Source organism: Cydia strobilella, chromosome 11 (genome assembly GCF_947568885.1).
Source record: "Cydia strobilella chromosome 11, ilCydStro3.1, whole genome shotgun sequence".
Lineage (NCBI taxonomy): Eukaryota > Metazoa > Arthropoda > Insecta > Lepidoptera > Tortricidae > Cydia > Cydia strobilella.
Window position 1 is genome coordinate 12,630,964 of NC_086051.1, and position 27,473 is coordinate 12,658,436.

Here is a 27,473-nt window from a genome sequence, read left to right on the forward strand (position 1 = left end):
TGTCAACCCCCAAACTTTAGCCGTGTAGATTCCGCAGAGTTCTATTTTGTTATATTGACAAAGGCTCTTGAAATTGGTAATGTCACAAAGTAAAAAACAATGTGGCGGCCAACATTGCGAACCTCACAAAACTTTACTGTGAAGATTTCGCAGAGTTATTCTTTGTTATTTTGACAAAGGTCCTCAAATTTGCTAACATCACAAGGTATAAATCAATGTGGTTGTGAACACTGTCAACCCCCAAACTTTAGCCGTGTAGATTCCGCAGAGTTCTGTTTTGTTATTTTGACAAAGGCTCTTGAAGCTGCTATTGTCACAAAGTAAAAAACAATGTGTCGGCGAACATTGCGAACCGCACAAACTTTAACTGTGAAGATTTCGCAGAGTTATCTTTTGTTATTTTGACAAAGGTCCTCAAAGTTGCTAAAACCACAACTCACAAATCACACGTTGTGCAATGAGCAAAGCCAAACTATGTTAAATTCGCATTTTTAACTATGCTATTATGACAAGGCATCGAAAAATTGATAGTTTAACAACATTTTTATTGTTAGTTTCGCAATAATTGCGTTTCGCAAAAAAAAAGTTGCTGCGCTAGCAAAGGCTAGGTTGTCAATGTCCCAAAGTAGTTTTGTGTTTTTATCAATAATTCGTTCGCAACGTAAAACTGCAGCCTTGTCTCCGGATTTTTCTCTGAGTGTAATGACGAAATTACCTAGCACTTACGCCGCCGCTAAGACGTTCCTGTACCTACCTGTTCCACATCCGCATCCGCATTAAGCTCCGCATCGATGTTATGCGGATGCGGATGTTGAAAATAATGCGGAAGTTCCGCGGTTGCGGATGCGAATATTCGCAACATCCCTGGTTTTTATCTCAAACAAATACCGTAAAACCATCCAACATGTTCCAAAATTAACTCTAATATCTTTGTTCAGATGTGACTATTACTTAAATGTCGTACTTTTCTCGACACTTAATTACGTATTAACTTGTGAACCATAATGTAGTTGTAGTACTGAATCGCCATTCGCCCCGGTCTTACGCTGACAGGGAGTCCCTCGTGGCACCTGCTTGTTTCATTTGTAAACCGCTATAAAAGCCTTCTATACCCAATAGAGAAATATTTATTTATTTAATCTTTATTGCACAAAAGAAAAACCTTACAGTACAAAAGGCGGACTTAATGCAATAAGGCATTCTCTACCAGTCAACCTTAAGGCTAAGTAGACTTATGCATGTATCATACCTTTAAATGAGCAATTCTTGTATATATGTATAAATATATATATTTCGATGAAATTTGCTATATGGGGGTTTTCGGGGGCGAAAAATCGAACTAGCTAGGTCTTATCTATGGGAAAACGCGCATTTCTGAGTTTTTACATGTTTTCCGAGCAAAGCTCGGTCTCCCAGATATTAGATTATTATAGGAGGCATCATTTCATACTTATCCGATACTATTCAGTCAAACAAAAAGGAAACGAGACTAATCCCAATAAAGTTTAGTGTCCCCTTTGGGTAGGAAGGTCAGTTGGCGGTTACCAAAAACTTTGCGTTTGCGCCAATTCTTGAGGTTGCTAAGCGGACCACAGGCATCTTCAGCTAACGGAGACAACGCTTGAAAGATGATGCGGTAGCTTTTATAAATTGAAGCCAATGAAATAAAACTAAAGTTAATTGTGTTTCTCCTCAGGTGCGGCCACTGCAAGCAGCTCGTGCCCATCTACGACAAGCTCGGCGAGCACTTCGAGTCCGACGAGGACGTCGTCATCGCCAAGATCGACGCCACCGCCAACGAGCTCGAACACACCAAGATCACCTCCTTCCCCACCATCAAACTGTACACCAAGGACAACCAGGTAAGGCTTGGGCTACAATGGGAGACACTGCTGGAGTAGGGGCGCGTCAAATTAATTTCAACCTTATATTTATTAGTTACATCCCATATTTGTGTGGAAGCAACGCAGCGCGACGCGCACCTGTTGCCACTCGCGATTATTAGCGCTGTCATTTAAATATGAAGTACAATTACTTCATAGAAGGTTTAAAATCCTTTGATTCTACTACACGATCCGTCTTCAGATCCAAGTTAGACTACGGGCGGGCTAGTATGCCCTGTATAGGTATCTGACCTCCGATTACGAGTAATGGTTATTATAAATAATCTCAGATGCAAACTATACTAGGGACTAACTCACAAACGAGTACATATTCATATTTACATTACTTTAAAAATGGACAACAGGGGCCTATTGCATAATAAAATACAAGATAATACTAAATCTGACCTCCGATTACGATTAATGGTTATTATAAATAGTCTCGAATGCAAAGTATACTAGGGACTAACTCACAAACAAGTACATATTCATATTTACATTACTTTAAAAATGGACAACATAATATTAGTTTATTAGTGATTTTATATGTAATAGCTTTGCCTAATAGCTTGTATTTTATTATGCAATAGGCCCCAGGTTTTTGTATAGGAATTTCAAGCGTGTTGCTCAAAATCTATTAAGCTTATGTTGTGTGTTTGGATTAAATGACTGAAATACTAAATATAAAATTGGTTCTCAGGTCAAGGACTACAACGGTGAGAGGACGCTCGCCGGCATGACTAAATTCGTTGAGACTAACGGAGAAGGCGCCGAGCCTACGCCCAGTGTGGTGAGTTACACATTACCTATACATTTTATACCTTGCACAGTGGAACCACGCAAAAATTGTGGTTGGACATGAGGTTTTTTTTCCGACGATAACTTTTTATTGTTCTAACAAAACACTATGAAATTTTGTAAGGATCTTGGGAATCTGTTTAGGACTATTCCTCTCAAATTTTACGATTTTTTGTCTACACCATATAAAGTTATCATCGAAAAACAGAAAATTGTCATGTCCAACCGCCAGTACGGCGTCGTTTCAGTGCCTTGATCTCTTATGGAAAGCAAAATGTCTATAGAAGGTAACCATTAGTAGAATTTGGATGTGAAAAGATTATTGCGCGGTGAAACAGCACGTCACATACTCGTATACGTAACGTAACGTCTTGACTGTGAAAATTGTAACTGACAAGTCGGCTGTAAAGAAGTCGGAGTTAATAAAAAAAAATTCAGTTACGACTTTTAATGAAATTAAAACGGCGTTTAATACACAGGAAAAAAAAATTGTTTACTTTTTCACTACCAAGCACATGCTTCATGCTTATTTAGAAAATGAAAAATCATTCTTCACTATTATGAGGTAAACTCATTTAAAACAACTACATTTCTGACGCAACAAACTTGATAAAGTTTTTGCTAATAGATAACGGGCTATGTGTACAGGATGCTCTAATATTATCTGAGCTGTTTATGTAATCTGTTGCGATGCTGGACTTTTATAGCGGGATATTTGTACTAAAAATACTGATACTGGAGTAACTATGCTAATAAACGCGTTTCTGACTACACTATTTCTCAGGCACACGCAAAATACGGGCACTTTCGATGTCAACTTGCCCAAAAACGAAATGCCCAGAAAATAACAAATTTCTTGTGCTTTGTCTATCGGAGTACCCTAGTTCTCTCTATCCCCTGTGCTCACTAACGGGTCAATTCAAACGTACTGACGAGACGCACGATAACTAAATAATATGATTCAAATATCATTCTGATGTCAGTGTACGGTAGAATTGGCCTGAAAGTTGGTTACACCGCCCTTTCAGAGGAATAGGGCCCGAGAAATAGTGTACCGTCAACCGGGGTGAATAAGGACAAACCTTAAAATGTGATTTACCTGACAATTTCTTAAAAAGTACCCATATTAATTGAATCATTCGATTAAATATAACAGTAGACGTTGTATGATACTGTATATTGTGTGGGTAGTTATAAAAAAATTGGTAAATCGCATTTTAAGTTTTGTCCCTATTCACCCCGGTTGACGGTAGTCTAACTCTAAGAAGTGTTATGATTCAATTCATAAACAATATTTTTATTTATTTATTCCAGAGCGACTATGAAGAGGAAGACGAGGTGCCCGCCAGAGACGAGTTATAAGCCGTTGGCGCTTCAAGAGACTCCCGTAGCATAGTCTGTATAGATTTATATTTACTTTTATACTTAATCTAACTGCATTTCGTTCGCTAGACTGTTACTTTACGAAGGACTCTTAATTATGTTGGGTTGTACTGTTTACAAATTTGATATTTATTTTGAAATACTCTCCTTGGGTCAGCCGGACCTATGATGGTAGAGAAACGCACATACCATCGACAAGGTGTAGGCATAGTTGTACCGGCCAGTGTCCTCAGTGTATTGTATCTGTGGTAAGCCTAATTTATTTGATGCGCTCTGCACGAATTTATGTACAACACTAACATATTTATAATTTCTGTATCATAATGATATGTTATTAACACATTCCTTAGTCGGATATTGTTAGGTTGAATTCATCGAACAATCGTTTTTAAGGACACAGGCGGTTTTTAATTTTTAACGACTGATTTGTGTCAATGGCCATAATTATGTATTTTTTCAATTCTTATGTTATTTTGGCCTCAGCAAAGTGTATTTTTATATTTTGTAAAATTTATTAAAAATATCGTTTCATCACAAAAAATATAATTTGAACCCGAAGTTATTTTTGTAACAATCAATGTATTTTTATACTTGTTGTGTTTGTGTTAAATTAACAATGAAGGTGCTTTACTATCAATTTAAAATGTATAACCCTGCCATTTTTCGATTAATAGCTAATCGGTACTTATTAATCGTGAGTTTCGGTATTTGTTTTGAAACTGTAAATATTGTATCCATATTAAATCGATTTAGAAGGCCAGGATTACTTGTATGTATTGTGAAATACTTATTGTCGATACAGAAATTGATAAATAAACAAAATAAAAAATACTTTTTTGTTTTCTTTCTCTGTATGCAATATACATATACCCTAGCAATCATTCATTATACATCTCGCGTCGCATGAAGCTCCCTGTGACAGTTAATTTTTATATGGAGTAGTAGACATTTATTTGGAAGTTTTGCACAATAATTTATTTAGTAACGAATAAAAATACGGTAGAACAATCAGTAATTTATCAATTCTTTTTTAAATAAGCTAAACCGAAAGAGACTAAGGAACTGTTGTAGGGATCATTCAACGCTAGAGGTATAAGCATGTCAAATTGAGCCTGCATGCTCTCTGACAAATTTGATGATGGTTCAACATTATTTTATGGTAACCACATTATTTATATTAACTTTTCTAATATTCAAAATATGGTGGTTAAATAACAATAAAAATCATTGTGGTATCATAGTTAATTCATTTATTATCTTAAATACATTGATTACAACGTAAAATATTTTCAAATCATGTTATTTCATTGGAGAATTCCTATAACAAGCCCTATCTAGCCGTTTTCCAAGGGGTCTAATAAATCTGTTCAATCTATCTAAAATGCATGTTCGGAAAAATCTGACAAACATTTGTGCAAGGAAATATGCTATTTTACATCACCAGATAAATTTCACGACCTACGTGCATTCACATAAAGTGCATTTTCGTTTGTGACAGGCATATTAGAGTGATCTAGAAGTAGGTATTCGGTTCTGTATTTATTTTTAGATTAGGAAAGGCTTGTTATACGAGCACAAAAGGTTTGTTCATCTCTATATATCACATCAAATGCCGCATATCGAATTCAGACAAGTATGGAATGTTTGTGTTATACTTACAACATTAGCAGAAGCTACTTTGGTACAACATTAAGGTAACTAATTCATTACAAATAGTCAATATGGCCCGATCGTTCTCATACCTATATAATAGCAAGATCCGTTATTTTTGTAAGATGTGTTCGTGGCTCGAATTTTACAGGTGATGAAAATGGCGCTGATTGACAAGAGCTTGGAGCACGAATGGAATGAATATGTCTATATGTGTGTGTGTATCACGTTAACCAATAAAATGGTAGCTCTGACTGTTTACCGATTACCGATACAGGTGTTACTCATAGAATGAAAGTTTCGGTCAATACATTCGTGCTAGCGCTCGTGAATCAACCTGTACATACATTAGGTATACAGTAATTCTGGCTGTCAAAAGTTGACGTAAGATTAATTAGCAACCACAAAACATGCCGTAGTACAGCGCCATCTGGTTCGGCTGTCAAACTAAGGAGCATATTTCTTTTTTAGTTTAGCTCTATTACAATCAATAACTCTTCGATAATGGGCACCAATGAAAAATCCTTAGGCGGTACTCCATTCTAAATCCATTTTCGAGACTTATAACAATTACCAAAACATTAAATAACTTAAATCTTCAATAATCAACAAAAACTTTCAAATGCAGTCTGTTAAAGAATTACAACAAATAAAAATATATTTTATCATGATTTCGTTTTTTATATATTTGAGGCACTCAACTTTTTCTTGTAGGTTGTTTTTATATGTGCCATTTTTAACTAAAAGGTATCACATTGTCGCTGGTCAATAAGGTTGATTTCAAATTGAAGCTATATTGAAATAGCGCTTTATTGACCACCGACAATAAGTACTCTTTGAAAATGGCACATATCTTCTGAGTTGATTTTGTTAGGTCCTAATCCGTCGAACATATTTTTTAGTCGCGGCGAGCAACAGTACGCGGCGCGCAGCTATCGTGAGCACTACTCATGCACTGTTACTGCTGTTAGTGAAAATGGAGACTGGATGATCTCCGAAACATGTCGCGCGAATGACTAAAAATACGCGAGTTAAACCGTAAAATCAGTTTAATGTTAGTATGACTCACGACAGTTTAAATACGAATATGGGTTATTTATCGGTATGGTAGTATAAAAGTTTCTCTAATAAACACCGTTACTGCGGTTCACAACCGAAAACGTACAATAACAAGAAAAAGTTGAGAGGCCCGTTTACAAAATCAATGTAAAAAAATACTAGGATGTTATTTATCACATGCGTGTGTATAGTTCGCAGCGTAATTTAGAATTACGGTTTAAGAGGCTGTGATACTCCAGGGAGCCGATTTTTGAATTTCGACCGCTCGATTTCGTGTATTTCGTTCAATAATAATCTCCACTACTAGGCATTTAAGTCTACTAATAGAATTAAAAACGAGTGGCCAATACCACTCGATTCCCATTTTCTATCGCTCGTATTTCAAAAATTATCATTTCGCCGTTTTCCACCGATTTTAGAGTGACGAAATCGAGCGATCGAAATTCAAAAATCGCCCCCCAGCTTGCGAACATATAGTATATCAAACGAAACATAGTTCAAGAAATATTATCTGCACCCACAAATATACAGGTCGATTCACAAGTGCTGGCACGTATGGAATGAATGAGTGAATGAAAATATATGTGTGAATACCATTAACCAATAAAATGGCGGCTCTGACTGTATACAGGGGTATCACTCATACAATTAAAGTTATGTTCATTTCATTCGTGCCAGCTTTCGTGAATCAACTTGTACCTATGACCTTGACTATAACAATTTATTTTTATTTCATATACACTTTTATCAGCCTGTAACCTTATATTCAGTAGCTCATAATTGAAATGAATCAACAGGTATTCATTACAATTTTATGTTATAATTAGGCGTTACACAAATGGATGCAAATAATATCTGACGAACACTACTTATGTAAACTTACCCTAATTTAATACATAAGTAACATGGTCACTCTATGAAGTTATATTATCAGTTAAACTCAAGTGCATCAAAATATTGAAGCAACTTGTATAGAATGAAGTGCGAAACTAATTTCAAATATCGATGAAGTGTATTAGTCAGCTTATACAATTAAAACTATTTTAAAAGCCAGGCACCAAACGGCAAATACGTGACCTATAGTAACACACATCGTTACATATGAAATAAAATTGCAAACCCACGTGTTTTATATTACTGTTTAATATACTATTGGCTTCTGTTCTGCAGGAGGCAACATGTCTAAGGTGCTTTTTGGGATAACAGGGATAATTCTGATATTATTAATTTAACCATTGATCGATAGTAGGATGTGATTCGACCGATTAAAACACGTTCGCAGAAGTTTTGTTCTGTTGTGAACTCAGAGGCAAACCTTTTTTGGAATTAACTCTTAGCACCTTAAACAACTTTTTTTTAAAGTCTGATTCACAACGGAATGCATAAATGTATAAATAATAAGTAAGAATGAAATTTAAAGTAATTATACATTAGGAGAAGATTCTTGTAGACACAGTGGTTAAATGATCAACTTTAACGCATTCACTACGCGCTACAGTTGTAGCAAGTTACGCATTTTTCCGAAAAACGCCTACGAACGGAGAACCCGCCTAGCGGGTTGCTGGCAGTTAATGTGTTAAAGTTGTCTCACCTTAAAAATAGTAAGTATTTGATACTGAAAAAAAAAAAGAATAAGCAAACACAAGTCATGAATAAGATATTTCAAATGTATTCACGCTTTAAGAAATCGTTGATGCATTCCGTCCATTGCGAATCATACAAATCAAGAGCCAACGCCAAAAACAACAAACGTCTAACACCTATTTAATACTCGGTTTTCAACGTCGTACTACCACTAAGTTGCAACGATGTATTTTTTGACGCCAAATTTTGGTGTAAAGTGCGGTCATCAATCGTGAGGAATTTCGATCATTGACCCGATACTATATCCTCTTGACTAGTGTGTATAGGGATTGTTGCTATATGTCACCATGGTACTAAAAAAAGCATACCTGCCGATGTGGGCATTTGTATGTAGGTGCATCAAACGGCCGGCTGGGGGTCGTTACAAAACCGTAAATTGATGTCATCATAAGTTTCGGTCAAAAAGCAGAAACTAACAGTAACTTGCTTGTTTCATGTTTGCCACCGATGTGGCATTAAAAAAAACTTTGTCGCAAATTCAAAAAGCTCATTTCTATGCGCGCGCACATAAATATATATTTTTTTTATGTACTCGTGTTGGCAGCTTTGGTAACACTGTAGCGACGGGTTAACGAACGATATACTCGTTGACCGCACTTAAACCTTAACGTCCTAAAATAACCGATGTAACTTAAGGCCAATTTACATGGTACAAGTTTTGGGGCGAGATATCAAATAACATCATATTTTGCATACGAGTGCTGCTTCAGGCAATAATATTGCCTACTTTTAAGTTTTATAACATACTAGTGCATTTTCCATGGTCATATATTTTTCTCGTGTTGTTGTGTTTGTAACCCCGTACCATGTTCAGCCCTGTCTCCTAACGTACCTGGGGGCATCAGAGCGCGAACATGGAGTCCTGGTCGTCCTTGGTGATCTGGCGGTGGCGGGGGGTGCTGGTGGTAGAGGGGGAGTTGGTGGTGGTGGTGGGGGGGTTGGTGGAGGGGGGGAGGGCGTCAGCGGCGGCGGCGCGGGACGCGAGGAACTTGTCGAAGTCGCTGCTGGTGACGCTCTCGGTGGTGCCGTTGGCTTCTGATGCCGCCTAAATATGGAACACAGATTATTCATTTGAAGCGGGTGAGCCGAAGACCTCGCTGCTTACTCAACATGCCAATCGTTAACGCTCCGTAGCGTAGCGTAATCATCTCTCTCTCTTTCACTTTTCCACATTAGTGTGACAATTGCGTTTCATACGCTACGGAGCGTAAACGATTGGCATGCTGGCTACGCACCCTGCGGGCTTAGCACGGTGGCATTTTTATCGCCTGTCACCATGCCTGTCACGTTCTAACAAGTAGGTAAGTGCGAAAGTGACAGGCATAGTGACAGGTGATAAAATGCAACCATGCTGACACCGCTCGCACTTGTTATCACTGGTAACAACTAGAAAGAATTTATTTACGTGTGTTACCACCACTGGTATAGTTATTTTTTTAAGGTGTCCAAATGATACTTAACGGTTGTTCATAACATTTGGACAACTTACGCACAGAGGGTTCCGTATTTTTTAGTATTTGTTATAACTGCAACGGAAATACATCATCTGTGAAAATTTCAACTCTCTAGCCATCACGGTTAATGAGATACAGCCTGGTGACAGACATACAGACGGACAGCGGAGTCTTAGTAATAGGGTCCCGTTTTTCCCCTTTGGGTACGGAACCCTAAAAAATCTGTGTAAAGATCACCAATTAATTTAATTTGATAAACATTGAAAAGATTTTGGTGGTAACTAGTGGGAATTATCCCATATTTTACTTGCAACAATTACCAATGTTACCAGCGGTAACACATGAAAAAATATCCGAATGTAACCAGTATGGCTAGCACATGATTGGCGCGAGAGTATCTCGCCGCGACATAGACTACCCGTCCCCCTTTAATTCATACAGTTAGTAAAAGACGGGTAGTCTATCTCGCGGCGAGATACTGTCGCGTCAATCATGTGCTCTGCCTACATTGGTGGGCCATTCTACTTTTCGTTGTAGGTACATAAGTTTTTAACACTGTTTCGTAAAATGCATTTAATTATAGAGTACTTGGCCATTACTTTCATTTCCTGTTTCGTGGTGGAGAAAGAGGCTTAATTGAGCTATAGATCCCGATAGATTTTCACAGTAACTCAGTGGTCCTTGACTGTCTCCCAGTTATTTATGAAGATAAGGCATTTACCACTGCGTTACCAAATTTTTCAAACAAATTCCTAAGATTTGGTTCTGGTACAATTTTTATACACGAATTCAATATTAACGATATTTTTTTCTGGCAATAGATAATAATAGATAATGGTCATGAAACCGGCCAAGTGCGAGTCGGACTCGCGCACTAAGGGTTCCGTACCATTACGTAAAAAACGGCAAAGAAAATCACGTTTGTTGTATGGGAGCCCACTTAAATATTTATTTAATTTTGTTTTTAGTATTTGTTGTTATAGCGGCAACAGAAATACATCATCTGTGAAGATTTCAACTGTCTAGCTATCACGGTTCATGACAGCCTGGTGACAGAAGGACAGGCAGACAGACAGCGGAGTCTTAGTAATAGGGTCCCGTTTTTACCCTTTGGGTACAGAACCCTAAAAAAAGTAGAATGAACCTGGTAATTGGGAATAACTGCGACAGCGAAAGCATCTATTAAAGCAAAGTTTCGGCCCGCACGAATTTATTGGTGCTGTGTGGCCCTTGGGTTAATTCCTGCGCTATACTAAAAACGTGTCAAGATTCTTGTTCCATACGGAAAAGCCATTTTGTGAAAGGGAAGGAAGCGCATTTGTAAATAGCGTTAAGGTATTAACAACTATACGTACTGTGCTACTGTGTTGTTTTAAATACTATTGACTTAACCATTATTTCTCACCTTGACATTGCTTTAAAAAGAAGCCTAGTTTACCTAAGATTGTATAAGCATGATTTGAAACATCATATATATTTAAGTTTATTATGATGTTTGTCTCGCTGATTAGTGATGAGATAAGACTTATATTTAACCCTTTTCCAGGCATAGTATGATTTATGGACCACATACGTGAAAATAGAATTTCAACTTTAGCATTCCGATTTAAGGTTCAAATTAAATTGCACTTTCGGGAAAGTGACATCTTCAAATGAATCATCAAAGCTGGATTCATTGGAATATATTTGGATTTTTTTTAAAACCTTGTAGATTGGTGCGGCCTGGAAAAGGGTTAAGATGGGTGATAATGAAGATTAGTGATGTGAAAATGATGTTGAGTTAAAACTAATAAAAAGTGAAAGCAAGATACAGTAGTAAAAAAAAAGCAAATCAACAAAATATTGAACGAAATAATAACAAATAATAAAACCACACCTTTTCTTGGGCGAGCCAAGCAGCGATTTCATCAATCTCTCTTTGGTCCATTTCAGTGGGCTGTGTGAAATATAATAAAATGAAACATTATACATATTTGACATATAAAACTATGTTTTATAAAGGAATAAATGAATGAATGAATGAATGAAAAACAAAATGGAATTAACAAAAAGTAGAATTGCCTACAATTTGGACTACACCACACCGTGAACCAAATAGTATACCTAAGTCATAAAACTAAAACAAAACGTTACATCTATATCCTAACTAGCGACCCGCCCCGGCTTTGCACGGGTGCAATGCTGATGTATTATACAAAAAAAACCCGCCAAGTGCGAGTCGGACTCGTCCACCCAGGGTTCCGTACTTTTTAGTATTTGTTGTTATAGCGGCAACAGAAATACATCATCTGTGAAAATTTCAACTGTCTAGCTATCACTATCACGGTTCGTGAGATGCAGCCTGGTGACAGACAGACGGACAGCGGAGTCTTAGTAATAGGGTCCCGTTTTTACCCTTTGGGTACGGAACCCTAAAAAACCGCATCAAAATCCGTTGCGTAGTTTTAAACATCTAAGCATACATAGGGTCAGACAGACAGCAGGTAGCGACTTTGTTTTACACTATGTACCTAATATGCGCGGTTACGTAAAGACCTAATTAACGTTTGACTAGATTCAATGACTACACAAAATTATAGTTACTTACGTTAAAAACTAGTAAAACGTTAAGTATAGTCTGGCAAACCAAATTTGTCAGATTTGTCAATAAGAACAAAAAAATACTATACTAATTCCTTTCTTTTTGGTGCTGTATGATTGCAGTATGATTCTCTTTGTATACATATGAAATGACAGTCCCTAGCCAAACTAAGTATTTTAACCGGTTTTTTTTTGCATAAATAACTTTTGTGAATGAAGTGTAAATCTTTCTGTAAATTCAATGTTTGTAGGTATTCTTATTGCGTATATATGTTTCAGAGCAGCATCGAAACTACTAACCCGATTGAACCTATGACATGGATGGCTTTTCTTTTTTCTCGCAACTGTATTAAAAAAGGTCGTTCGATACACGTGCGGAAATGTCATTGTAATGACATACTTTCCGCACTAGCATCGAAATGTACTATTTTAGCTCTGTTGAAGTGGGATAAAATAAAAAACCTTGAATATCTAAATTTGTAAAGATGATGACAGCTACATGACTCACCGCAGGCTGTCCTTGCGTGGCGCGCTGGTTGGCGGCGGAGGCGAGTCCGCCCGACGTCTGTTCCTCCAGGTTCGCGACGTAACTGATTCTGTATACATTCAGACAACAACATTTTATTTTATTTTATTTATTATGAAACAAACAGTCATGCAAATAATATGGTTATAATCTCTTTTCTACGTTTAGACCTACAGTTACCAATATTTGTTTATATTTATAGTAAACACGATGTAACACGAGAAAAACAATGTATCTTAAATCTTAACCCACTAAACTCTTTTCTATGTTTTAAATACATTTGTTAATGAGCCTTCGGTTATGATAAGTATGTCTACACTTTTTACTTTGTTATTGTCATTATAGAATGCACATGATGCACGCTTCATAAACATATTTTTCGAATAGTTCGTTCTACTACGTGGGATGGAAAATAAATATTTATGTTTAACATGTACAAACTCTAATACAAATCAGGAATTAACTTTTGGTCTGCTTGGGCTTTTTTGGGCTGACTCGGGCAAGTGCGAATCCCTATTCGTATACGCGGCCCAAATTTAAGCATCTCCACTGTTTTCAATCGTCTCTCCCCCTTCCTCTTATTTCCCTCTTATTCATGTTAGATGGCGAGCCAATATGTGTAAGTTCTTGACCAAGCGAACGTGTCCAAAAGACCAACACTGTATATCATGTTGGCCCTCTATTCACCGTAGTTAGACCAACGTGTCTTTCCAGCTTTAGGTATTATTCAAAATTCAAATAACTTATTTCAGAAACCATACAAGCTTAGAATTATACAAGCTTCCATATAATTTAGTACGTCAAAGACCAAGAAAAAATATATCCGTTTGATTAATTTGACGTTACAAAAACAACATAAAACAACATGTTGTGATAGTAAACTGTTGTCGATAGAAAATTATTGTATACCCAGTCCTGTTGTTGTCATAGCTCACGTTGCGGGATTGTGCGAACATGTCGAATTCGTCCTTCGAACTGGCGGGAGACTTATCGGGTTGCGCGTCTTTTACGGCTGAAAATAGAGAATAGGAAAATAGGTCTTATTGGGAAGTATTTGTTTAAATTTAAGCTTAACGCCTTCAAGAATAAGGATTACTATAACAGATGATTATATTTTTACTTACTTAGCTTGGTAATATCAGGTACATCGTCACTCAGGTCGATAAGCGCATCATCATCGCTTTTCTTTGCTGAAAAAAGAAGAAAAATGTATTTTTTTTTTGTACAAATAAATCTTCGTGCAACCCATGAATAAAGGTTGCTTTTTTTTAATTTTTATTTATTTCATAAATCTTACAGCTTTCTTTACAGTTGTATAATCTAAGTGACAATAAACTAAGAATGTGAAAAGCTCTGAATAACAGTGATTATAGCAAATTTAAAAGTTAACGCACCCATAAAAGCATTACATACTATGAAATAAGGTATTTCATGTCGACTTACGAGTATCAGCAGAAGGCACGCCCATAGCCGCCCCCAGGATGGCGGAAGGAGTAGCACCGCCGGTGGCTGCATTTCTGAATACAAAAAAAAAGAAAATAGTTAAATCTAGTTTATCGAAAACTGTACTTCTTTAAAATCACTATGTATTATATTTCATATGGCCTATGACTATTGGCAAAGATACATTAAATGAGTAAGATTTGACGTTTGACAATTCAGTGACCGCAAAACATATGGCGCAGTACACCGTCATCTGTTTTGGAGTTCCAACGAAGGGGCATGTTTTTTTCTTAAACTACCTCTCTATTTTAACTCGCATTCTCTTTGCTATTGGTAAGATGTTAAAAAAGCTGTCTTTAATAATATAATAATAATATTTCGTACCTACACAATTTAAAAATGTATTAATGTCGGATTGGTTGTTTTTTTTTAAAACTTCTATGAAATTATGACATATAAATAACACTTGCACTGCGATGCTATCAAAATCGCTGCAGACTTGTCATGGTCTAACTCTAGTTTTCTCGTGATTGAACTTTAGTGTGAAACAAAATTGAATTAACAATGTCTGATCATTTATAGGGCTTATTAAGTATTATTTTAATGTGATAAGTAAAGTAACCAATTATGCCCAACATGCAACATATTTCACAGCGTCATTTTCATTCCAACGTATCAAATACTCGCAACCGTGTCGGTATAAGTGGCCTCGGTATGGTGTCGTATTACGATCGGCGGGGAGTCGTCTGTACGGCGTCTCAAGGGATGTAATTGAGAGATTTGAGAGAGTAACCTTGACAACCTTAGCGTAGAGGTCGGTATATCGATCTCATTTTAGTAAGATATAAAAAATATTCTGATTTGGTTTTATTTAAATCAGTCTATTTATTGGGTCGAAAGGATTGTTTGCTTTTTAGGGTTCCGTACCCAAAGGGTGAAAACGGGACCCTATTACTAAGACTCCGCTGTCCGTCTGTCCGTCTGTCACCAGGCTGTATCTCATGAACCGTGATAGCTAGACAGTTGAAATTTTCACAGATGATGTATTTCTGTTGCCGCTATAACAACAAATACTAAAAACAGAATAATATAAATATTTAAATGGGGCTCCCATACAACAAACGTGATTTTTTTGCTGTTTTTTTCCGTGATGGTACCTAATTTCCCTTCGTGCGCGAGTCCGACTCGCACTTGGCCGGTTTTTATACTACCAGCCACTTTCTTACTGATCATCGGTGGACTTTGTCTTTGCAATATGGTTTACGACGAATTGTCAGTTCGCAGTGTATTTATTACGTATTGTATTATTTACCAAAAATGTAGAAATTGTACATGACGTACGTTTCTGTTAGTGCTGACTCCGGATTCGATTTACGGATCCTATTGCTATGGATGCGATTATCCCATCGTCCGATATTTTAATCAAAGCCATGTATTAAATCTGAAGCCATCTTTTGTTTTTTAACAAAATATCAGTGGATTGAAGGGACTAATATTATCATGCCGTAAGAGAATCGGACCTCAAATGTAGACATTCAAATCGCACCCAGTTTAAAGGCCCTAACACACCGTCGCACCGCACTAAAGTCATGGTGCGACGCATCCAAAAGTAAGAGCGAGTAAGCGATATCTCTTTTTTGCTCTTACTTATGGGTGCGTCGCTCAATGACCTTGGTGCGGTGCGATGGTGTGTTACGTTCATAAGACCTCAAACCATCCTGATTTTATCGAAACATAACGTTAATTATCGAAATATAGCCTTAAGATTGTTTTCACCTATTATTGAGAAGGCGAGCGTGGTATAACAGTAGATTGTTGAGCTTGTCGTTGGCGTGCAGTAGGGCGCCAGTTAGAGGCGATTCGCTAAGCCGCGCGACTAGTTCGGCGACGCGGGTTTGCATTGCGCGGAATGTGTCTGCTAGTTCCTGTAATCTCACCTGTTGTTGAGAAAGCGGGCGTGAAGTAACAGTAGATTGTTGAGCTGGTCGTTGGCGTGCAGAAGGGCACCAGTAAGGAGGGGTGACTCAGCGAGCCGCGCGACTAGTTCGCCGACGCGGGTTTGCATCGTTTGTATTGTCTGCTAATTCCTGTTTTTTTTTTTTTGAACATTTATGGCCTGGAGTTAATTCCTGTAATCAGACCTGTTGTTGAGAAGGCGGGCGTGGCGTAACAGTAAATTGTTGAGCTGGTCGTTGGCGTGCAGAAGGGCACCAGTAAGGGGCGACTCGCCGAGTCGCGCGACTAGCTCGGCCACGCGAGTTTGCATCGCGCGGAGTGTGTCTGCTAGTTCCTACACAGGTAATTAACAATGATAATCTGATTTCTATGTTATTTATATTTCTAGAAGTGTACGGCGGTATTTACATTGGATAGTTACGACAAGCGTCTATTATGTATTCATACCTACAAATTATATACGAATATTAACGTTAAAAGGGGGACTTGCAAGTCTAGCACCAACTTTTCTTCTTGTGCCATCCGACATCTGATATTGTCGACCATGTCAGAGCCTTGCTTGAGGATGGCCTACAGCCACACATGTCCACTGCTGAACATAGGCCTCCCCATTGTCACAAAGTTCGGTCCTGCGCTTGCATCCACCGGCTCCTAGTAACGATTACGATCTCGTCTGCGCGCGTTTGCATGTAATTATTTATTTTAATTGGTATGTGAAATTACTCTATGGTCGCAGTATCTTATCAGTAATATCTCGTATAGAAGCACTAATTCCCGAACTAGAACAAATGCTCTATTCGCAATTCCATTCTGTCGTACTAGATATGTAAAAAACTCGTGTCTGAGCGTGCTCAGCATATAACTCTAAATATTCAATCCTCGATCTATTCAGTACGAAGCTTGGCAAATTTGTTTCTTTGTTAAAGAATGACGTCTTGTTATTTTTTGTTAAATTCTTAAATTTTCAAATTTTATTGTTTATTATTTTATTACTTTTCAAATTTTGTTGCAGACGCATGATGTTGTATTGATGTACTCTTATATCTCTGTTTCCTAGAACGATTGAAATGATATGATGATGATTTTACTCTAGTTCCCTTTGAGCATTTACGTTTTATTCCATTAGTGGAAACTGTTTTGGCTCATGTATTAGTCATAATATCTATATCCTGTATTATTGTAAGCTGTTTGTTTCCCAATAAAATAAAATAAAATAAACAATTAAATAGGCGGGCTACATTTGCCGTAAGAATAACCGTTGGGACATTAAAGTCCTGAGGTGGAGACCACGGAAAGGTAAGCGCTTCGTGCCCTAGAACTTACATTAAGCAAATCAATGTCGCTCTGGTGGGTGGCGGCGGGTGGTTGTGCGGTCAGCTCGTTTAACATGTCGGACATGACCGCCATATTGCCTTCTACGACGGCCAGGTCACCGCGAAGCTTGGCCGTTTGGCTGTCTGATAGTGTTACCTGAAAAAATACGAGGGTTGGATAGGCTACCAACAGATCATAGATACCTAAATGAATATAAATAAATGTGTTGTCTGTTAGTCCGAGTTTCAAGGTACAGGAAGTAAGGTAATATAGCCAGAAAACTTTTTCTTGTGTAAAATCCAAGGGGTTATATTTGATTTTTATATATGGTTTCAATTTTTTTGCGCGCTAGCTACACCAACTACCGTTTAAAAGTACAAATGTATTTCCGTGGAAAATGCTTCAGTTGGCAATTACGTAATTTTTTAACTTCTAATTAATACAAATTATGACACCAATCTTCAATCGACTCAAGATACCTTTTTTTATGAACGACACAAGTCATAAAGGTCAAACACAAATCTTAGCTCAATACATCAATATACATAGATACCTACAGTCAAGGAAATAAAAGTTCGCCACTTTTCCGCTCTACTGCCGATCTATGTCAGCGTTATTGCCTTGAACGTTCATCAATACTATTATTCTGTTAGGGGCTATGGCAAGCTACTCAACCTTTGTATCACTGAAACCATCTATTGCGATTGCCTCCTAGAATTCTCGGTTTTCCAACTCGAAAATGGCTCGACACATTCGCTACATAACGCGCTAAGTATCTATAGCTCCTCGGTATGTAGCTAAACTTGCCGAACAATTTTCAACTTGTGACCAGTTTTAATATACTTAATTCTCGCTCTACTACTTTTGCGATTTTTTTATCTTGAGACTGGGTCCAAATTCTTTTCGTTGTCTTGTTTCTAACCACTCTGTCACGCTTCCATTTTTGTCTTTTATCAAATAAATAAAAAAAGTTGAGTGCTATACCTATATTTCTAGCTGTAGATTATAATTCTCTTGAAAAAAAAACTAAATTTCCCCGCATACAAAAAGCACCACTCCGTCACATTTTTTGGAGACAAAAAAACAAGACAAGGAAAAGAATTTTGACCCGACAAACTTTTTAACTCACCCGAGCCGGGCATACATATATCGTTCTCACCCGATGGCTATGAGGTCGGGAAAGATATTATGTAAGGATATGCATGAGCACCGATTTCATGAAATCGGCACCGCTATGAGAATATTGAACAGTCGGTTCCTAGATAGCACCAAAGGGATTGGATGCCTGTTTTCTGGAACGCTGTGATGCAGGCACTGGTTTAAGCCTAATAGAGAGAGAGAGAGAGAGAGATTCTTTATTTGTGCAGATTTTGTACAGAAAACGGTACTTACAGTGCTAGGTGGGATTTCGGTGGGCACGTGGCTAGGTGACAGCTGTGGTGGACCGCGAGCGGGCGAGCCTACTGGCGCGTCTCCGTCCGGCACGCTCTGTGAATACATGTCTAAATATTAGTTTGTGCCGTCCTTATCAGCCACATTTGTTAACACAAGAGGAGTTGTAAGTTGTATGAATAAGAATAACAGTGTTTAGCTGAACGACTAATCGAGGGTAGTTACCCTTTGTGGTGTGAATATAGGCGCCATAGCATCCAGATCGGTCATAGGGAACTCCACTCCTTTTGTACGCAGCTCATTGTAGATTTGGCCAACACCCTGAAAAGAAATAGCTAATCAGAAAACGGGTTTGTACCTAGTAAGAATGGAATGGGAAGTACAAAATTACATAAACAATTTCCTACTTCGACAAAAATAGGGAAGGTATTGAATTAAGGCTTCCGTTGCGCTCACGTAATTTTTCTGAGTAAGAATCCACAGGGGGTCAAAGGATATGTATTTTATGAGTTCAACTTCACTCGTACACAGTATTTACAATTTTGAAAGAAATAATGCTGTTAAAATATAACGCAACTTTATCAAGTTACGTGGCAGTAAGGACGCATAATATGATACATACCTATAAGCTCCATACTTGACTTAGCACTTCCTATGTGAACTTAGCGTGGTTCGATTCTAGTCTAATGATTAATATAGAAAAACCGTCTAATTATAAAGATTGTATAAAGTGTAAAGAATCACCGAGTTAATGACCAATTAAGTAAAAAAAAAACTGTACATACTTAAATCATGGGAAGTAAAGATTCCTCTAACCATATTTCCATTTCAGTGAATATCTGTTCAAAAATAGACCTTATACTAGTGTAGTTACGTCCATATTGCGTATGTTACCTGCAGTTCAGGCTGGCTCGAGAATGCGTCAGCCCAGCATTGGATGAGGCTCAGCACTTTTTCTTGGACCACGGTCGGTGGATCATTCTTGGGCCCGATCAGTTTTACCTGTTAACAAAATAACCAATTACAATTGATATTTATCCACACCAAAATTTTAATTGTAGAAAGAGTAATCTCTGGGGACGGACGTGGAATACTCTTTTTTTTTATCTACCTACCCCATGGCGGGAGAGGTATGATATAGCAAGGACCAAATCCAAAGAGGGCTGTGCCACGGGCACAGTTATCATCGTTGTAATCAAAAAGATCGTCAAAGTTCTTGTGTTTCGAGGCCCCAGTAGGGACCTTTAAATAACTCATCAAATCCCAGTGGTCAGTATTTGCCAGCCAAAAAACCATCTTAAATTTTTTAACTTAGAATTCAATGTTGAGGCTCTGGTGACGGGATCGGAATAAATATTATTCTACGTTATCTTAAAAACAAATTAGACTTAACGAGTATGTACTGAATAGGTATGTTAATTTATTTCATAATGAGTAAGAATGTTGGTTAAAAATAAACCGTTTCGTATCATATTATATTATCAGAACTTGTTTTTTACTTGATCCAATGTAGCGCGGTTGCACAATATTATATGGCAACAGTTTGATAGTTTATTTTGTTTATTTTTACCACAATTAAATTGTTTTCTCAATTAGTAATATTTATATCCAACTAAAGTGATGCTCCAACACTACGCAAACCACAAAAACTAACATACACCCTAACTATGGATAATACTTGTTGCAAATATTCAAATACCTATTGCTGGAAATTGTCGAATGCCCGCTCCACACATTGTACGCGAATCTCACTCGAAAGCCGCTAATCGCAAATGTCGAGTCATTGGAAAGTTCGTGCTTTGTCACTGAGTAACAAATTACAAATATATTATGCTCAGATTGAACGTGCGAAAAAGTTTGCGAATTAAATTTACTTTCGTGTTTTGCGGTTCCGCACGCGTTTCACGCAATAAATATGGGGCCGCTCCACATTTGTGTGTAGACACACTACCTATACATTGTGTTTTTGCTGGCACAGTCCGAATCAATTAGTAGTTTTTTATGTAGTGTGCACATTTTTATTGTATTATGTAAATAAATAAATTTTAAATTATTTATTAAATGATAAATAAATTATATAGTGACTAAGTAGCGAAATATCGTAACCCACCTTTGTTATGAAAGAAATAAGGAAGTGTTCTATTAGAATCGCACCCGAAAGCAGTAAGTCGCAAAGTCAAGTCATTGTGGAAAGACGACCAAGTGACAAAAGCACAAAGAAATACTATGCTCAAATAAAATGTGCGAAAAATTTGCTAATAAAGTTAACATTATTCACGCCTTAAGGCCGCCTTTCGCCGATTCACAAAATCGGTTGCGTAGTTTTAAAGATCTAAGCATACATAGGGACAGACGGACGGACAGACAGCGGACAGCGACTTTGTTTTATACTATGTAGTAGTGAAGAGAGCGCAAACCGCTGATTTCAGTATTACGTTAAGCTTTAGTGCCATTTTCAACCAAAAGGGTACTTATTGTCGGTTGTCAATAAGGCGCTATTTCCATATAGCTTGGCTTTGAAATCAACTTTATCGACCACCGACAATGTGGTACCTTTCGGCTGAAAACGACACTATTATAGACTCCGCCCTAAGCTGACTTTGCAACGACTTGAATAGAACAAGGTGAGGCCGTGTCATAGAAATTTGACATTAATGATTGTCTGGAAGAGATCGCTTTTTAGCGATAAGACCGCCTGTTGTTTACCTCTACCACAGAATAAGTAATAGCCTCTACCTCTGATTGAGTTGCTGTATTAATTGTATTGTTTTCTGTATTGAAGTTTGCAATAAAGAGTATTTTGTATTGTATTGTACTGTATTGCCACATATTTTGTAATGTAATGCTGATTAATGTTTACTTATGTAATTGTTCGTCAATAAAAAATCCCCGACCATACTGTGTAGTTTGTGGGCGTCGGTCCTTTAGTTAAATAATATAAAAAATACATGACTCATACCTAATATACCTATACACATTATGCTAGTCAAGATTTGATTCTTATGTTGTGGTCATAATAGGAATGATAATAAAGATATTTGATTTATTACTATGCCTCACTCTTGTTGTCATACTCATAGCTAATGGTTTTGTATTTCTATGAAAACATTTAAGATGTACCTTATAACAATTGGTATATTAATGATTATAGTCAGCTACCGAATGGTCGAAGGCTTTGCTGCATGAAGCTGATTTGTATTATGTTAAGTCAAAATGTATTTAAAAAACTGGACAAGTGCGAGTCGGACTCACCCACCGAGGATTCCGTACTTTTTAGTATTTGTTGTTATAGCGGCAACAGAAATTCTCTCTAGCTATCACAGTTCATGAGACCCACACACAGCCTGCCTGTGTACAGCCTGGTGACAGTCAGACAAACGGACAGAATGTCTTAGTAATAGGGTCCCGTTTTTACCCTTTGTGTAGGGAACCCTAACTAGTCAGTAGTCCTGCTGAGTATTGAGCTTCCACTAGACCCCCACGCAACATCTTTACTTAACTAACCGCCTGAGTGGTAGACCTATGTGACCTATAATTTTACAATTTTAGCTTACAATTATATCAGTACATTTAAATCAGTTTTTAACAAGGATAATAAAATTGCATTACACACACAACAACACAGTGACAAGTTATTAGAATATAATAGTTTTAAGGAAAAATGTGCAATTATTGACGCACATAAGTTTATCTTTGTACGGCAAAAAAAATCTCTGTCACTAAATACAATCAAAATCTGGCGGTGCCGCGAGAAACCAGACCCTCTATACAGCCGGCAACACCAGCCCACGATAACAACTTGGCCCCTAAATGGAACTTTCGCAGGGCCGACTTCGGTTCGTTGTACTCCGAAATTGCCAACATGGATTCGTCTGAAGTATTAGCAGCAAATGCTGTGGATAACGCCGTCGATGTATTCTATACTAAGTTGAATGCGAGCATTACTAATAATTTCCCTTGTAAGCCACCGTCCAAAACTTCTCGCTACACCTACCCTTCTTGGTACACTGCAGACATAATACGGAATATGAAATTTAAGTATTTCCATTTAAAAAGGTACAAGGAGAAGGGCGAAGTGTTTAACAAAGAGCTGTTCAGGTCTCATGTTAAAATACTGATTAACGACGCTTATCGTCAATATATTAACCGGATGGAGCATAGTATAGCCAAAGACCCAGCATCATTTTGGACCTATGTAAAATCAAAAAGTAAAAAGAGATCCACCTGTAAGGAGTATACCTATGCAGGGAAGTCAGTGGTGGGACAAGAGGCAGCCGATGCATTTGCCTCATACTTTGCTTCTGTGTTTCTGGATGACATGCCTAAGTTAGATCCTGAGGGCGCAAGTAGCATCAAGCACAAAGACTTGTGATGCGGCTCGTGTTTCCATAGAAAGCCTGTCCATTTCGGAGCTTCGCTGTGCCACTAAAAAGCTAAGGACTCGTTCTTCTGCCGGCCCTGATGCGATTCCTCCATACCTCGTTAGAGACTGCATATCTGCGCTAGAAGTCCCGTCCCGTTGTTACATATATTTAATATTAGCATAACACTTAGCCAATATCCTGCGAGATGGAAAATTTCCCGAGTGACGCCTGTACCCAAGGGAGGAAATGTACCAGAAGTCACAGAGTATCGACCAATAGCGGTGCTCTCAGTATTTGCTAAACTGTTCGAGACAATGATCGAAAGTCGCATTAACCAGCAGATCGCAGTGCACCTGGTTGACTCCCAGCACGGATTTCGGAAAGGCCGTTCCACCACTACTAACCTCGTCGGCTATGCTGATTATATTTTGGCGCAGATGGATCTGGGACACCAGGTGGACTCGGCTTACTTCGACTTTAGGAAAGTCTTCGATCTGGTCAGTAATATCTTGCTACAAAAGTGTTCTAAGTTAGGATTTACACCTAAGCTCTTGAGGTTCCTCTCCAGCTACTTGCGCAACCGTAGTCAGTTTGTCCAGATAGCTGGATGCCAAACAGTGCCTTACTACACACGCTTCGGAGTAAGCCAGGGTAGCACCTTGGGTCCTACATTATTTATCATCATGATAAACGATTTGCCTGACGTAGTATCCACCGCAGAGTGCCTTCTATTCGCGGACGACTTAAAATTGTTTAAAAGCGTGCAGAGCTTGGCAGACTGTGAAGCGCTTCAGCGTGACATTGACAATGTTGCGGCCTGGAGTATTGCGAATCAGTTTCCCTTCAATGTCACCAAATGCAAGCTGATTACTTTTTCCAGAGCTCGTGCGGCTATTACCTCATCATATAACCTGCTCGGGGTGCCACTGGAGAGAGTCGATGATGTCAAAGATCTTGGGTTGACTTTAGACGCACACTTAGATTTTAGGGCGCATATAACAGATATCTGTGGATGTGCTAATAAAATACTAGGTTTTATTATGCGAGTTTCGTCGCAGTTTTCTAGTCCCAGTGTTGCAGTAGTTCTGTACAATGCGTATGTTCGCAGTAGGTTGGAGTTTGGGGCCAGTATCTGGGATCCTCACGAAGCAAAGTACTCTCTCATGGTGGAAAGGATACAGAGAAAGTTTGCTCGCTATTTGTATAAAAGGATCTACGGATACTATCCACTCCTTTTTCCCTCGATGTTTGTGTCGGGAATGGTGGGATTGGACACACTAGAACTGCGACGCAAAATGTTGTTAGTGATGCATTACTATAATTTGTTGCGAAACAGAATCAGTAATGTTAAGGTGCTTGAGCGGATAGGATTGCTTGCTCCAGCGCCGAGGACGTGTGTATTAGGCGCCAGTGAGGGCGGCGCTCTGCCGCCGCGACGCCGGAGAAGACTGTTCGCCGTGGGCGGGGTACGTACGCATCAGGCCAGTAATGCTCCCAGCTCCCACCAATCGGGCACTCTCACTCCTAAACGAGTTGTCAATAGAAAGACCTGATGTCGATGTTTTTCATGACTCCCCAGGCTCGTTTTCCACAGCTCTATATATGTTTTTAACTGATGTACCTCGTTTGTAATGTTTAATTTTTTGTGTATATTGTAAATACTTGTTGAATCTTATTGTGTAGCATGTGAGCGCTTTGGTATGTAAACTGTAAGCTTGTGTGTTGTATTAATAAACAATAAACAAAGCAATAAAATCTTTTATTTGATACTTCCTACAGAATTTAACCCATTTTCACTGCTATTACGTGTACATTTCCATCGGTTAAGGTTATATCATTCAATGTTGAGAGCAATGTAGTACATTTGAATATCACCTGTGCATATCAAATATCAAGCAATGTCACCTTATCTGATATAGCCATGAGTCATCTAGTTCACTGAACTTCGTAATACTAATAATCAATATAGACACTAGACAGCGAGGCAAGTGGGTTTTACTTAGCAGTAAAATCCAGAAGAAACGTTAATCCCCACTTTAACTACTGGCATAGACAATGAAAGATTAAGACACATAGGGTGAAATAAGGCAACCACATTTTTGACAGCTAAAGTCAGTGGCGTAGTTAGGCGTGGGCGAAGTGGGCCGTCGCCCACGATCTCGCGCCCCAAGGGGGGCCCCGCGAGGCCCCTTCGGGCACTGTAAAAAGAAAAGGGCCTTGCAGATGCGATTTCGCTCACGCTACGCCACTGGCTAAAATAGATGGCGCTGTTGGCATATATTGGTTGTGACAGTATGTGTGAATCCATATTGGATATCCTTACAAAATTATTATAAATATGAAAGTAACTCTGTGTGTTACCTTTTTTCACCTATATGAATAAATGGATTGAAATAAAATGTGTTATATGGATAGTTTTGAGTCCTGGGAAGGTTTGAGAATGTTTTTAATCCTAGAAACACTTACAGGACACACCCATACACACATAACATAGACGAAATTTTGGGCATAAACTAGTATTTTATGTTTAAGTACTTTACGTGTATCCCATCACCTAGAACCTTGCAAAGGTTACTAAACACAGGGGTCTGTTTAAGAACTTCTATTTAGTATTAAAAAAAAATTATATTACTCCTGGCTTATATATCTTAGCTTGGATTTCATTACATGGATCCCTAGAAATTTGGTAAAAAATTAAAAACGCATTTCTGCCCCGTTGCGGCAAATTTGCATATTTTATGCATATTTATTATCTAGATACACTGTTTTGCTGTAATAGATCAAATTTAGTTGCAGTCAATTTAGGGGTCAATAAGTAAAAAAGATCATGAATAGATATATATTATAAGAATTGAATATAGTCTTCACAATTGAACTCAATTACAGAAAGTAAATATAGCCACATACAAACCAGTAAGTATAAGAGCTACACATATTAATAAGCCAATTATGGTATATGATACCAAAGGGATATTTACTACAACACAACTATTTCAAAACACTTTCCCGAGATCTTATTCATACTACGACTCACCAATTCTGAGATAAACTCCTTATTGCACACCAACACATGCAAGGATTTACCACAATTCTTCACGCAAGTCTCAAGAACCGTCAGGGTGTACATCACCACAGTGTAGTTTTTCCCCGCACTCTGCGTCAGTCTTTTCCGAATAGCCTTTACAGCATCCTTAGGCCCGTCTGCAGTACTGTTAATGATATCACATATTTCCATGTTAAGTGCCCAGTTTTCTGATGGAAGAGAGCCATCAGTAGCTTGTTCTGAAAGTTAATAAAGTAAATTAACAAGTATTCGTATCCCGAATCTGTGTTACATGATACATGTAATACAAACAACAAGTACTATGCAGTTTCCTATATGCTAGCAACATCCTATTTATATGTACTTCTTTGTTTGAAGTTATGTAGAAATCTTGAAATAAATTAGTTTTGTATATAGTTGCGTAATTATTTCATGTTTTCATCATTGAAGCTGTAATCGGCATATCATCTGATTAAGCCGTAATTTAACATACATATATTACATATATCAATTAATTAACGAAGGTCCAAGTTATTAGCACTTAAGTGAGTTAGGTAGTTACGATTTGAGAGCAACAACAGTATACTTTTCTCACAACTTCTTTATTTCTGAAAGTCATAATAAATAAACAAATCATCCCTATGATATGACAAAGAGAAACTTGTATTTTCCTGATAAATAGTGCGCAACAAAAAGGAAAGGACACCGATCTTAAAAACACTTCCGAAAGATGTTTAACGTAAACTGATATTGTGCAGAATTCAATAGTTACCTATCTTCTGGCCTACCGGCGTAGAAAACGGATTTCCTACACCAAAAAAGGACATTTTAAAGGATTTCTTGAATATTTATCAAAAAAGGTTTCACCGATTTCACTTGTCACTGCAAAACGCAGAAATGTCAAAACACAGGGTCATTCGGATCGGATGGAGTTTATACACGGGAGTTATATGGCCAATATATTTTCTATAATAATTTTGTTAC

At 37.9% G+C, this 27,473-nt stretch overlaps 3 protein-coding genes across 4 annotated transcripts in view; 1 reads left to right on the forward strand and 2 right to left on the reverse strand.

Moving 5' to 3' along the window:
• Window positions 1-4,895, forward strand: part of LOC134745136 (protein disulfide-isomerase) — a 38,416-nt gene extending 33,521 nt beyond the window's left edge. The window contains exons 8-10 of the mRNA XM_063679106.1: window positions 1,697-1,862; window positions 2,584-2,673; window positions 3,996-4,895. Coding sequence (XP_063535176.1) covers window positions 1,697-1,862; window positions 2,584-2,673; window positions 3,996-4,043 — 304 coding nt within the window. The 3' untranslated portion in view covers window positions 4,044-4,895. The remainder of the gene's footprint in view (window positions 1-1,696; window positions 1,863-2,583; window positions 2,674-3,995) is intronic.
• LOC134745104 (uncharacterized) overlaps window positions 3,996-27,473 on the reverse strand; it is a 135,775-nt gene continuing 112,297 nt past the window's right edge. The window contains exon 18 of the mRNA XM_063679044.1: window positions 3,996-4,542. Within this exon, the coding sequence (XP_063535114.1) occupies window positions 4,533-4,542 (10 nt within the window). The 3' untranslated portion in view covers window positions 3,996-4,532. The remainder of the gene's footprint in view (window positions 4,543-27,473) is intronic.
• Window positions 5,298-27,389, reverse strand: LOC134745135 (TOM1-like protein 2). 2 transcript variants are annotated; one of them, XM_063679105.1, is made up of 13 exons: window positions 27,262-27,389; window positions 26,481-26,728; window positions 19,977-20,084; window positions 19,308-19,403; window positions 19,083-19,178; window positions 17,700-17,846; window positions 16,197-16,345; window positions 14,421-14,494; window positions 14,102-14,167; window positions 13,887-13,989; window positions 12,960-13,047; window positions 11,748-11,807; window positions 5,298-9,462 (listed from the first exon to the last, which is right to left on the reverse strand). In XM_063679105.1, exons 1-13 carry the CDS (start codon window positions 27,314-27,316, stop codon window positions 9,259-9,261), a joined length of 1,494 nt encoding a protein of 497 aa, XP_063535175.1. In that variant the 5' UTR covers window positions 27,317-27,389; the 3' UTR covers window positions 5,298-9,258. The 2 variants fall into 2 exon arrangements, with proteins under 2 accessions (XP_063535175.1, XP_063535174.1); XM_063679104.1 differs by lacking the exon at window positions 16,197-16,345 and adding an exon at window positions 16,562-16,710.

Coding starts and splice junctions, on each gene's coding strand:
- LOC134745135 (XM_063679105.1), bottom strand. CDS start 27,316: ATGTCCTTTTTTGGTGTAGGAAATCCGTTTTCTACGCCGGTAGGCCAG. Junction 17,847..19,082: donor CCGAAATCCCACCTAGCACT/GTAAGTACCGTT, acceptor GTATTTTTTCAG/GTAACACTATCAGACAGCCA. Junction 11,808..12,959: donor CCACGCAAGGACAGCCTGCG/GTGAGTCATGTA, acceptor TATTTCACACAG/CCCACTGAAATGGACCAAAG.